Source organism: Lissotriton helveticus, chromosome 11, assembly GCF_964261635.1.
Source record: "Lissotriton helveticus chromosome 11, aLisHel1.1, whole genome shotgun sequence".
Classification (NCBI taxonomy): domain Eukaryota; kingdom Metazoa; phylum Chordata; class Amphibia; order Caudata; family Salamandridae; genus Lissotriton; species Lissotriton helveticus.
Window position 1 is genome coordinate 1,002,311,782 of NC_136072.1, and position 14,513 is coordinate 1,002,326,294.

At 43.1% G+C, this 14,513-nt stretch overlaps 1 protein-coding gene across 1 annotated transcript in view; it reads right to left on the reverse strand.

Annotated features, from left to right (window-relative positions):
- The window catches only part of MYO1H (myosin IH), a 749,175-nt gene that overhangs the window by 478,741 nt on the left and 255,921 nt on the right, over positions 1 to 14,513 (reverse strand). Inside the window, exons 15-16 of the mRNA XM_078666099.1 lie at positions 3,841 to 3,887; positions 267 to 347 (exon numbers count right to left, since the gene is read on the reverse strand). Of these exons, the coding sequence (XP_078522225.1) occupies positions 267 to 347; positions 3,841 to 3,887 (128 nt within the window). The remainder of the gene's footprint in view (positions 1 to 266; positions 348 to 3,840; positions 3,888 to 14,513) is intronic.

Below are 14,513 nucleotides of genomic sequence, written 5' to 3' on the forward strand. Positions count from 1 at the left end.
TGGAGTACATCACCGTCATCAGTCAATGTTGGGTCCCACCACAGTAGCAAGATTCCTTTTTTCACCCAGAACTGCCTACAGAAGAAACTGTATGAGTTACAGCTGTCTCCATCAAATATTTATCTTTTGGGAGTAGTCCTAAATCTTGAAAGCCCCTTTTGAATAAGGGCATTGTTTTATTTTCTTGCCAGGTATTACGGTAGTTGTAATGGGCTTAGGACAAAATATGTAAATATTTATTTAAAAGCTTATCAAAAGTTACTCACTGTATCAGGTCTTTTTCTGTTGTCCAACTCTGATGAATGAAAACAGTCTCTTATTATGTAGTTCTTAGACTTTATCAATACCTAAAAAGAAGAAAGAACAACTAAGATCCCAGTTAACAGTAGCTCCTGGACACACAACCATCTGATCATCCAGTAATGATTGTGCAAAGGACATTTTGGATCTCAAGGCTTTCCTCAATAACCCCTACTTCTCTGCCAAAAAAAGGCATCAGGGCTGAATTGCTCTAGTGGCACCTTCAAAAAGCTATTGGCTGCACACTCAATAACGTTCTGTTACAAATGTGAACAGCAAATACATTTCATTTTCTAAAGCATAACTACCACAGAGGTAGCATTACCTCACTGTGTGGTGCTTACTGACAGGGGATAGAATCAGGCTAAAAGGGGTAAGGTGAGGGGCAGTTGAGGTGGCAGCATCCTTTTCAAATGGTTGCATACAGCCATGGAGATAACAAAGAGGAGCTAATTGTAAATAAAGTAGCTATTTGGTGGCAAGTAGACGGATGAGGGTAAAATGGGCTTGAAGGGGCATATCATGATTTCATTCTCTGCGCTCTGACAAAGAGAATACTTTTCAAATGTTTGCTTAAAAAAATAGGCCAGCTGTAATTCACATAGAGTGGTTGATCCATTCAGTGTAAGTGACACTCAGGGCCTTTCTGTGCTGTCTGGAGATCAGTAGTTACACAGCATACACTGAGTGGTGGCAAAAATTGCAGCTCTTCCTGCCCTACATAGAGCTTGCTCCAATACTTTGAGAATAATTGGCACAAACACTGTTTCTACCAGGATTTCAAAAACCTTTCTCCAGAAGGAAATCACTTATGAGATACCTGTCAGAATTACCAGGAAATGCATAGTATTAACAGTATAGATCCCAGTACTACCAGGGACAATCTCAGTAATATAAAAATTCATCATTCTGCACAGTGCACAAAATGTTGAGCATCAGCATGAACATAATGTGGCCCTAATTGACTACATATAATGTTGGGTTTGTGGAAATGGATTAAGTAAAGTTGCACAAGTATTCATAGTCTGATGGTGTTACATCCCACAACAAAATACATCAGAGAACGAGGTAGAGTTGATGGTGTTGCACCTATTCATTTGGAGTTCCTTGCATGCACTTAGTTAGTTGATTCCAGTGGTTGTTCACTTAAGCAACTGAACCCAAATTCTTTCGCCAGTAGACCTTCTCCTTCCACCTATCACAAATATGACAAGCCACTTTTTGGACCTAAAATATTAAGACTATGGAATATTTTATGAACACATAATTATTTCTAGGAAGGAAATAAAATATCATTCAAAGACTTGCAAGAATGGTATTGATAAATCCAACAGATTGCCCTTGTTAAATTATCATAACTTGCACAGAAAAGGAGTTGTAAGACTTTCTTGTCTGTAAGCCAAAATCTAGCCTTCCTGCAGTCTTCCTTGATTGGTCAGCTCTAACTGCCTTGATTGGGTGATAAGTGGCTATAAAGGGAGATACTATCTGCTGGAGAGAGAGCTCTACTGCTACACAGGAATCACAGAGTAGGGGGGAAGGGTCATTAGCATGAGGTTTCAAAGGAGACGAAGACAGTCAAGGAATGCCAGGCTTATCTACCCTGTCCCATGTGCCCCAGACAGATAACACGCTTAAGGAAGGAATTTTCAGATGGTAGGGGGAGGATAGGTATAGCAATGAGCCACACTGTGGGTTGGCTTAGTTAGCTCTTACTGCTCTGCTGGAATTTCAGCCATCATGGATTTTGGGAGGAGAGCAGTGCTTTCTGGGACAAGATTATGTCACACTTTGGAGGAAGTAGTCACGTGCCTTGGAGGCCCCCTGAGCCCCTCTGGTCAGGGGGGCTCCTCTGCTGGATCCCCAGGACCTGAGGCTAAATATATGAGAGCTGCATAGTCTCTCAGTTCTTTTGCCAGAAACTGCAACGAGGACTGCCCTGCTGGAATCCAGATCTGCACTAAAGGGCTTGCATTTTAAATGACTGCTCCTGCTGCACACTCTGGTACTGCAGCACTGGGGACTTTGCCTTACAAGTACTAAGGGTTTATCAAGGAACTCATTTATAGAGATCCTTTTCAGGACCTAGTACCATGTCTGTGGCCTTATTACTGGTGTTAGGTGCATACTTACCCCCACCAATAAACCACCTTCCAACAACATTCATGTTTCACACACAAACGCGAGACAACCAGAGGGTCCTCAAAATTAATGCTCCTCAAAAGTTAGCTAAAAACATGGTTAATGTTGTTTTTATCCAGCAGTCCTGATCAAATGATTGTTACGTAGTGTGATCACATTCAATGAGGTGGCACTTCAGCACCCCATAACATCCTAATTAAAATGATCCATGGCAACTTAAAGGTAATGAGACTCATACCTATAGAGATGTAAGCTTGTTATCATTAGTACTTCATTGTTCTTTTCTGTGTGAGTTCCCTTCACATTACTGCCCTGTGTTTCCGAGCTCATGCACTAACTTAGAGATTTTTAGCGTTGTGCTGAAGATGGGAGAAAGAGATGTTCAGACCCCTTTTGCGTCCACACAACGGAGAGAATAGGATCATGATAAGCCCCTGGAGTTGAACAAAATGATTTTGTACTTACATAGCTTGAAATGGGCTAAATTGCAGTGTTTGTGAGTACAAAAAATAAATCAGCATAACATTTTCTGGCAAATTTCAAATAAATCTGGTGGTACATGTGACTAACAAGGAAATGTATCAATGGTCTGTGACATTCTGTGGCCTTCCCTGCAGTCACAAACTCTTGTTTTCAAACCATCATTCACAAAGCGGAAGCTATACATTAGACACCGGTTCTGCTGTGTCAATGTCCCGTTCAGGTATCACCTGTCATCTTCAGGTATTGGCTGAGGAACATAGCAGACTATGGGACTGCTGCATCATACCACAAATGTACTTTATAGTTACCCTGTATCCCTTTAAGGGACATAGGCAACAATAATTACATTTTGGTAGTGTGAATTCAAGCATTTATTCAGAGATGGAGGTGTGCTGTCTGCCAGGCTTCCATCCTTGCATTCACGCCAATTCGCTAGGATTCAAATACGCAGTCCTGTCTCATTAATAATAGTAAGGTATGAATTCTATAAATCCTTGCCTATTTTTCATGCTGTATAAACATGCATGCCAGATTGCATGTATTATGGCCATTTAATGTCATCAAACAATTCAACTTTAGGTTTCCAGTTATTTCCAGTTATTTCCAGTTACTCCAATCTCTCTCTCTCTTTCTCATCGTGTTTACTATAGGCATACATACCATGTTCTCATACTAAATAACTCACACCGGGGAAACACCTGAAACAACGGGTAGCATTACCAGGGGTCTGTAAGTGCCTTTCCCGTGCTAAATCGTATCAAAGATTGTATCCCAATGGCATGAGATATGCCATAAATGTGAGGTCCCTTGAGCCATATATTAATTTAAAAAAATACCAAATATGAAGCCATTGAAATTATTGTTGCAAAGCAAGCTTACTAAATACAAATGAAGCAGTATGTTTATCAGTCTTACCTCCTTCAGGTTTCTGTACAAGAGATCATTATTTTTTTCCAGAAATCCTGCAAAAAGGTTGAAAATGTAAGTGTTGACACAGACACGTTTAAGTATTTAGATGCCAGAGGGTTTGTTAGTACATGCACATGAGTATCCTATGTCCTTATAGCATAACATAAGAACTTTACATGTCTCACATGATGATTAGGGGTGTAATATTCTAATTTCTAATTAGAAATCGAAATGATAGATAATGTTCATAGTACCACATGCAATGTGATATATCTAAACTGACCAAATGGCTCAGTTCTACTATGTGTATGATTGAAATTTGTTGATACATAACAAATATTAAAGGGGTCATCCGGTGAATGATGTCAGAAGAGGTCTGAAACCTAAGCAAAAGCATTGGGGGTAGTAGTTCCTCAAGGAAGGGTCAATTTGACCCTATTCAAGTGAAGTCGATAATCTGGCCATACAGATCAAGGGGGATCCGCGTGGTCAGATCGAAGTGCCCTCACACACCTGGTGGGGTGTCATGTTTCATCATTGGGTGCGCCTCGTCAGGCCGGCGCTGCAATACCGGATGGGCCTGTGGGCTTTTAGCGGAGATGTTTTGATCCAGATACGCAATTTAATGAGTGCAAGTAAGGGGGTGAGTATAGGGTGGTGAATGAAATGATATAAGAGTCATTCTGGGATGGGTATTGTTAGTGAAGCAGGGCCAGTTAAAGAGAACTGTTTTTTTAAACTGCACTGGATGGCCCCTTTAAGAATCTTCATATCAGCCAAAAGACTCTTTATTGCTGTGTTGACAGTCTTAACTTTACAGTGGTCTCTCATTGAGTGCAAACAAACGTTTACAGGGCAAAAAAAGCTACATTGCATAGTGCGATACAATTGCATACATTTAAGTGACATTGTTAATAAAATTCTTTTTTTTTTAAAACCGTCCTTTATATATTCGCGAAGAAAGCCCAATTCAAATACAATGTGTGGTGGGCATTACTAACACCTTTAATAACATGTTACACCACCTTCCCATGTAATGCGTTGTCAATAATATACTTAAAACACATAGTTAGCGCCCAAGAGACATGATATATGCCTTGTCCCGTGAGCTTAGAAAAGGCACGATATACCCTTGTTCACGCCTATTTATAAATCGTTTTTTCTTATAGATTGTTCTACGGAAGGAAATATCCAGTTGGGAGTAGCTTTCCCCCTTCGTATATGGCCACCAAACCAAGCAGGATTGATACTGCATCTGTGGTATTATGAAATTTATTATCACTGCCTTTCCCTTCGCCCTCTTTAGGTGAGTTGGCTGCGAGAATTTTTATTTCTGTTAGGTCAACAGACAGAGTGTCACATTAAATTGAGGCTCATTTCAATTGTTTTCCTTAGATTCAAGGACAGAAACCTGAACTAATGATTCGTGACTCCTCTGATTACTCGTATAGCCCCCCTAATCAAATTTTAAGGTAAATAGGTCTATACAACAAATGGCGGAGCAACTATTAAATAGAGATATAAGAAAATATACTGCTACAAAGCCTCCAAATGTATCTTTTTTAATTTAAGGTTAATCATCATTGCCTAACAGGATCCACATACCTACATATGGTCTACGGCACCTTCACGGAACGAGTAAGGAGAATAAGCATCTCCCTAATTGTGCTAAGCTGAAGGTATGAATGTAACTTATATTTGGGTACCCTGTAGCTATAGTTGCTTTGTAAAATTGAGGATATTACCTGTACATTTTGCACTAATCATGGAAACCCTTACAGTTTATTGACTAAGACAAGGTACCCGAAAAGACCACACTCTGTAATATCTTAGAAAAGAAAAAGAGATGCATGCATTGATAATGTGACCACATTGTAAATTATGCTTCGTATGTATAGTTATATTGATGTACTGTAGGAATAGTGCTAGTGATTTAAATTGCGACAACAATGACTGTTCACTTTAATGTGCGGGAGAATAATTATGTGTATTTATTAATTTAGAACTGTCCTGAAGAAGGTGTTTTTAACTTCAAATAAACCGAAACGCTGCGTCGACAACTACTTCTTGCTTTAGCTCAACATACAATTTTGGCACTGTTTTTATTCCTGTTTTTTATTCTGTGTTTATGTTTCATGCACATGATAATTGTATTTATGGCAAATGTATAAATATATGTAATAAATATGTATGAAATTTTCTTACAATAATTTGTGACAGTCTTGTTGTTCACCATTGTTTAATTTTTATTCTTAATTTCATCACTTATATCATTGTTTTGCCTTTCTCATTATGGTCATTGTGACTTGTCACAAAGAGAAGTCTTGTGATGCGATTTAGTGAGCTCTAGAGCATGTGGTCTGTGCTACATTCAGTAGTTTATCTTTTGTGATAAATTGGGAACTTGTGTATTTTAATGATATTAGTCTACATATACACACACCCCGGCTCTTCTCCATGGCTGTTGCGGCAAACCCAGCAATCACCAGCTCTCCCCCGCTCGGACCGCCAAAGGCAGCAAAAGACCTAGCTACGCCACTGTGCATGCACCCGCTACCTGTCTTAGAGCCACACACTGAGCACCCTATGGGCATATTTCGTACAATGGAACTGCCGGGTCTGCACTTTAAAGAGCTGCTGGCACTTCAGTTTCACAACATGGTTTTAATGTATTTATTCAAACCTGTTTTCAGTTGTTAAAATGCCCTGATGCACGAGGCTACATCTTTTACATTCATTTGTGTACTTTTCGTGTTTTAATGTCTGTTCAAATTTTGCAAGGGTTTTAAGTAACCGGGCAAATTTAACCATAAACTTGACCTGAAACTAAGAGAACCCTAAAAGGACATAGCTCTCACAGAGGGAGGTCAATGTTCTTTTTCCATCGTCTCCTCAACAGAATGAAGGAAAGAACATTCATTAATATAGAAAATGTCTTCCTATGTGATGCAAAATAAACTAATGAATGGAAAGGTATCTTCTTTTGTGATACTGCAATATCACGGAGGAAAACCTTCACAAACCATGCTGATGATGAAGGAAATCAATGCACTATGCTTAATGATTTTGCACATGCTAGGGCATCCACAGAAAGTGTTACATGTTAGGTAAACATTGAAGGGGTAAAGGAAATGGCACAAGGATGGGTTAAAAATAATGTAAACCTAAGGAAGGATAAAAGAGATTGCTGGTTAGGGCGTTTGTGAATTTTTGAAATGTGCTTCAAGAAGGGAGAGTTACAGGATGCAAGTTCAAAAAGGAGAAGGCTTTAAAGTGTAGAGACCTTCCGCCGAACTGTTTGTATGTTGGCAACATCAGAGAAAGATTGAATTTGGAGTCTGACCGTAGCATGTGGTGGGAAAGTTTGGCGTGAACATTTAGCTAGACCCCCACCACCACAGCAGTATTGTAGGAAGCACTCAAACACTAAACATCTTGATGTAGAATGTTGAGGGCAAGCACAGGATCTTGCAAAGCTCCACAGCGACCACGCTCCTTGCAGGGGCATACCCAATTTGCGCATAAGAAATGTGGGCAACCACACTTAATCCTCTAATAGGCTACGCAGAATTTTTCAAACTAGCAATAAAAACCTATTCGGTAGACCTTCTGGGGGCATCTCCATATATATCAAGCATTCTCTAAAGTTGTGTTTTACAGAATTAAAAAGCACTTCCGACATCCTTCTAGTCAGCATCTTTAAAGCAGGGTTGGATTGAGATTCAAAATTGGCCCGGGCACGCTAAAAAAAAAGTGGCCCACATTTGCATATTGCCTTTCCTCAAAAAAACTGCATGAGTGAAATTTTATAAAAAGGGGGGGATAGATAAAAAAAATGCACAGATTAGTTTACACTGGTGACTGAAAACAAGTGAGGCCACTTCCGCTCAGGCCACCCTGCCCGCCTAGGTATGCGTGTTTCAACATCTTACGCATGCTCCGAAAGATCTTCCGATGGATCCCCACCGAAACCAGGAAGACGGTCACCCAGGCACTCGTCACCAGCCGACTGGACTACGGAAACACCCTCTACACCGGAACCACAGCCAAACTGCAGAAAAGACTCCAACGCATTCAGAACGCCTCTGCACGACTCATCCTGGACATCCCCCGACACAGCCACATCTCCGGACACCTGAGAGACCTGCACTGGCTCCCCGTCAGCAAGAAAATCACGTTCCGACTCCTCACCCACGCACACAAGGCCCTCCACGACCTGGGCCCCAGGTACCTCAACAACCGCCTTACCTTCTACACTCCCACCCACCAGCTATGATCGACCAGCCACGCCCTCGCCGCCCTTCCACGCATTCGAAGAGCCACCATGGGAGGAAGATCCTTCTCCTACCTGGCAGCCAAGACTTGGAACTCCCTCCCCATCCACCTCCATCTTACCCAAGACCACCTCTCCTTCAGGAAGCAACTCAAGACCTGGCTGTTCGAGCAGTAGCGGACCCCTCTCCCCCAAGCGCCTTGAGACCCTCCAGGTGAGTAGCGCGCTATACAAATTTCTTGATTGATTGATTGATTGATTGATTGATCGTACATTATTGAGCTGGCCCTGCAAGAGAAAGAAAGTGACACCTCTGCCTGTTGCTAAACGTGAGGTAATGAGCACCCATCTGCCTCTAGAAAGGCCACTCATACACCCACTGGGCCGCTGGCTGTATCCGAACAACAGTGACACCGCTCAAATCTGCCCCCAGCCTGCTCCAAAAAGCAGCCCACAGTTGGAACTCGGCACCGGCCCCTCGGGCATTGCCCGAGGGCCCGCGTTACCAATCCGACGCTTCTTGAAAGGGCTCAAGGGTGTTGAAGGACCACTACCCTTACTATTAATCAAGGTATACTATAATCCCCATGGCCAAGGATCCAATGATAAGCTTACCCGGCTGATCAAGCAGATTGAAATCCTGATAACACAATATGCATCCTTGGAAACTATTATCCTTGGGGATTTCAATATGCACCACCTAGGGGAATGGAATTCCAACTGCAGCGCCACTGGGAGCCATGGGAGATTCAACATCCTCCATTCAAACCCACAATTTGAAATCATCAAACTTTTTATCTACATTGTCTGAGCCGGTAATAGTCCATCCACCCACTTACAAAAATCAGACAACTATTGATTACATCCTATTGAGACAGCAATTAGGCAAAGCCATGCTAAGCTATGAAATGCTCCCTCGGAGCAAAAGCGATCATACAGCCCTTTTGCTGTGCCTACAGATTACAGCGGGAAGCCATTACACTATCAGGCCCCTCTGCAGTGAAACGGTGAGGAACAACACAGACCCCTGAGGAGAATAAAATGGATGCAGACTACCATCAACAAATTTAACTCATGGAAATCTACATGGACTGGCTGGTCGAATGGGAATACCATGCTGACTATCATAGGCGAATGGGAAAGTCTTGCACTAGAACTGGGCACGCTGCTCCGAGGCAGCCCCCTTCACAGCAAAACAAGCATGACAGCCTACACCCTAGGACCAATTCCCCAGATCAAACTAAGGGAGTCATTATAATGGCAGGCATTATGATCCGCCCACCATCACAACATGATTTACCCTCCACCACCGCTGCTTTTCCGCCGGTCGGCAATTGGTACAATTGCTGGCCGGGCGGACCTGGGGCATAACATGGTGGCGGTGCCTTCCAGCCACCGCCAACCATATTATGTTTACCGGCGGACAAGGCCTTTCCATGGTGGCAATACCGCCAAGGAAAGGCTGGCGGGAATTGCTTTGGGGGCCCGTTGTGGGCCCCAGAGGGGTGGGGGCGTGCACTTGGGGGCACTTATGGTACCCTCTTCATTGCCATGTACAAGGTGGCAGGCACCGCGCAGTGCCTGTGATGTTGTGCATGGCAATGCACAGCATGCCTCATTGGCATTGGGGCGAGTGCTGCTTACAGCAGCACCCGCGGCAATGTTAATGATTAGGAATGCGACAGCCAGGGTGGTGGTCGCATCCTAATTGGCGGTGCGGGACCTCGGTACAGCTAGGGTGCCGTCATCCTAATAAGCCCCTAAGTGCACAGCAATTAAAAATAAAACAAAGGGCATACAAACAAAATAAGAACCAAAGCCTCTAAAAACCAGCTGTATTCAGCAGTAAAGACACACCTGCGTTTCGTCTGGAAACTAAAACGGGAAGCCACCAAGGATAAATGGAAAGAGATTTTTGAACTCCTATCACCAAACAAGTCACAACAATTTTGCCAATATCTACACAATATAATCCATGGATCCTCCAATAGAGGGAACTCAGTGCCAGCGGAGACCTGGGTAGTGCACATGAAGTCACTGTACACGAACGACCTGAAAACCATCTATGCAAATTGAGTTGCCCAGCCGATCCTATTGGAAAACTCAAGAGCTGAGCCCCCAAGTCCCCTGTGGAACCCATAGTTCCAAGCGAGGCAGCAGCATGCATTGTCCTAAAAATGATCCACAAAAATGGAGCCCCAGGCCTTAATGGTCTGTCCGGCTCCCGCTTTGTGTATTTCGAAGCACACGCAGGTCTCCATCAACAAAATTAACCCCCACCGCAGTGACATCAGCCCCCAGCTCGGCAGAATGCAAAAACACCCAGTAGGCCCTGCTCGCCACTCCAAAAATTGGAAACAAAAAAATCCACCTAATGCAGTACGCCGACGGTTTCGTTCTTTTGGACCACACTAAAATAGGCCTCCAAAAAGCTCTCAATGCCCTGTCTGAATACAATATCAAGAACGAGCTGACAGCAAATGAAGCAAATCTAAAATTGTGATCTTTGGTAGCCACCCAAAAAAAAGCACTTTAAGTGGCGCCTTGGTATTTTGAGTCTGGATTGTGTACAAAATTACAATTATCTAGGTGTCTGGCTAAACGAGACTGGCCACCCCTCATTCATCTACATAAAATGTGGATGAAAGGAAAGATGGTCACGCACTGCTTTCACTTAACTATGCGCAAAAGGCATTCCCGGGAATGCTGGCAGAAGACCTGGAGAAAATATAATGCACAGCGTACCAAAAAATATTTTGTCTGCCCGCTTCTACAAGAAACACTGTGATCCGTCTTGAATTTGACCTCACTCCAAAAAATTTGAAGGGTTGGCCGCCTTAGCTAAAAACTCCTATCTGGCAACTGTGGCCCCTGACAGCTCCATTAAAGCCTGCATAAAAACCATTGACTCAAAACCAAACATTCTTTCGTCTGTCAAACTTTCCATAGCAAAGGAATTACTGCAACTAGCCATTGAGAATTGGGATTACGCAACCATCACATTTTCAATAAAAAAGCAACTGCTTCTTTGTTCTCGCACTTGGAATCCCTTGTAGCCAAGGACTATCTCAAAACCCTACGGCTTCCACAAATGCTACAAACAATCAAGCCCTATCTCATGCAGGCTGTGTGTTGACAGGCACTAAACCAGATCTTAGCTGCATGATTACATCCGCATCCCTTAAAGGAACTATATTCAACTTGGAAAGCAGTCTCAGACATCACATAGTGTAATTTATGCAACTACAAAAGGGAGTCCTTGGTAGACATACTGTTATGCTGTCCGGCTTTACGACAAGCCCGTTGAATCCATCTTAGACCCATACTTCTCCAACCGGGCACTTTGACAGCAAAGGATGCTATCTGCCAACTCTACACCGTGGACATAGTGAAGAACATGTCCAACTTTGGAAAAATGATACATCAAACATGCATACTCTTGAAAGACAAAATGGGACAAGCAGAGAGCTACTAAAATCTTGATGAACCCCTACACACAATGAACATTAGCCCTCAAGGACTATTTCTTTCAAGAGCATTCTACACCACTAATTGGCAGCACTGACTTTTATCATTTAATTTTTTAATCATAGAGTCTGCGCCGGTTGCTTATATACCCTCCCATCAGTAGGATTTTAAAGACTGGCATTAGTAGCTTTTTTATTTTTTATTGATCAACATCCTGTGCTATATGTTTTAATTTGTGCATTGTAATGGTTTTAAGTAATTACACAATAAACTTCAAACTACAGACTAGCCATTTAGCTAGAAACCCTTTAACAGGGAAGGGGTGGGTGAAGTGAATACTTACATCTCGGAAATTGTGGTAGTGGGGAAATTTTGCACTTCACTGAGGAAGGCTAGGTTCCATGAACTCACTCAAGGCTTAGGGCCTGATTTAGGTAACGGCGGAGGGGTTCCTCCTCACAACCGCAACTGATTTCCTGTCTGCCGAAATCTAAATCCTTTAGGATATTATGGCATTTAAATATCATCCGATGGGATATAAGTCCCCCTTGTGATGGAGTAACCCATTCACTGTAATCTAAATCAGACCCCTACATTCACTTCACTAAACAAGCTAGATACCCTGCAGCTGGATGTCCTGTTCAACATGGACGGGACATCGGCTTCAGAGAATTGTTTTTATCTGCTGTCACTCCAAGGATCATAAAAGCCACTCTTCGGGGGCGTGGCTTGACCGCCGATGAAGATGGCGGTGTAGTCCCGGAGCTCCTCACCGAGCCTCGGTACCATCTCTGTTTCCGCAGCACAGACGGACATCTCTGCACGTTGGAAGCCAGCATTGCAGACCGGAATGTGAGGCGCGCTATCTGCCGTCTCCGTTTCCCGGCTCTGCACTTATTTCGGCTCCCCTTTATGTGAGAAACGGAGCTTCAGAGTCGCGGCCGCCATTTTGTATGCCGGCCGTTTTCCACATCACGGCCGGCGGAAAACTTCCTGCGGCTCCATAATCATGCCGCTTGTCATATGCGCTTCAACCTGCCCTTCAGCACAACAAATATAGCGGTTTACAAGGTGAGCCTGCTTGATACTTTTTGAGGTGCCACATAACGCCTTTTTACTCGCACTCGCAGTGACCTGCATGTATTCACCCGCCGTTTTGTGCCTCTCCACGTTCTCTCACAGAGCTTTTACCATCTTTCAATTGACGCTCTAAGAAAGGAATATTTATGAGACTCACTTATTATATCCATATGCCAGCTGGAATTCTTGATATTTCCTGCACTGTTTTTGATGCCATCTTCTTTTCATTCAACTATTCTGCAGCGTGTGGGACATCTCTTCACTAAGCAAGGCATACCTCAAGATTGCACCATGTTGTCTTCGCTACTCTCATAATTTTTCAATGTCCATTCACATGCAGGATATTCCTTTTATTACTGGTGAAGCAATTAAGTGGCTTTTATTTCCTATGATTCGCTCAGCTCTGTCCTCCTGACTATACTGAACTCACTTCAGGTGCCACGTAACATTGTGCCTTTTGTCTTCTCTGGTCCTTCAAGGAGCTTTGCTGATTCTCTCTTCTCTGCTATTGATCTGACTGCAATTTTATGCCCTTTTTACTGCTGTGCGTAGCATCCTGCGTTCTCTCACTGGGATCTTTGACTCCTTCCAATTGTTTTGTTGAGCGCTCATGGGGAAAATTTGCAATTTGAAACTCATATCTACTCCTAAAGTTCTGGTTGGTTCGGATTCTGACTCCCCCATCCCAGACATGGAGGACAGCCGTACATCAAAGTCAGAGTCACCACACGGAGCTATCCCAAAAGCTTCCAACGGAGGTAAAACGCCATCCTCTTTGGTTTCCTCTAAACGCCTTAAAAAGGATCCACCTTCTCCTGGAAGTTCATCCTCTTCTTCTTCCTCTATGGATCTCATATTAGAGGAACTATGTGCTTTCAAGCCTTTTATGGAAGCCACCACCAAGAATATGCAGGCGATGCAGGAGAAGTGGTCGTCTTTAGACACACGTGTTCTCGCTTTGGAACAGACAACAGATTCATTCCAATCTTCTTGTTCTCGCATCCCTTCCATGGAAGCAGAGATCTTACTACTTAAGCGACAGACGGAGGATTTGGAGAATAGAAACTGCAGGAATAACCTACGCCTTTACGGCTTTCCGGAACTTTCAGAAGGGTCTAATCCTACTGCATTCTTCCAGTCCTTCCTAGCTAAGATCTTGGATGCTCCAGCTCTATCGTCCATCAACATTCAACGAGCTCACCGTCTTGGTCCTAAAGTTGCTACCAAACCTAGAGGAGTTATCATGCTTTTCCTCCAATACACTGACCTTCTCCAAGTTCTTTCAGCTGCCAAACTCAAGAAACAGATCATTTGGGAAGGTCATCGTCTCTACATCTCCCAGGATGTCTCCAGGGCCACCGCAGAACGCAGGAAGAAATTCTTAGACATGAGACCGCAGCTCAGAGCCCTCAATGCCAGATACGGTCTTTTGCATCCTTGCCTCTTCAAGGTTACTTTTCAAGACAAAACCACCACTTATGACGACCCTGCGGACTTACAAGCTTTCCTTCGACGACATGCTCCTGACGTCATGGATATGTCCAATCCTGGCTGACTGGCTTACTAATTCTCTTTATTGATGCTTGCATCCGATTGTAGTTCTGGCTTTTCATTGTTTGCAATGTTGATGTTATAAAGCGCTCACTGCTCTTCTTGTATATTAGTCATATATGTTCATCTTTTTCCATCTCCTTTCTCTTTTGTCCTCTTTGTCTCTCTATTTTGCTCTTTATACGCTCAAATATTTATCCTCATGTTTCTCTTTTCTCAACAGGTACTCCCCTTCATCACTTCATCTCGTTTCTACCCTACTTCCCCCCTTGTTCTGCCTTTTTAGATGTCATAATATTTGAGGTTT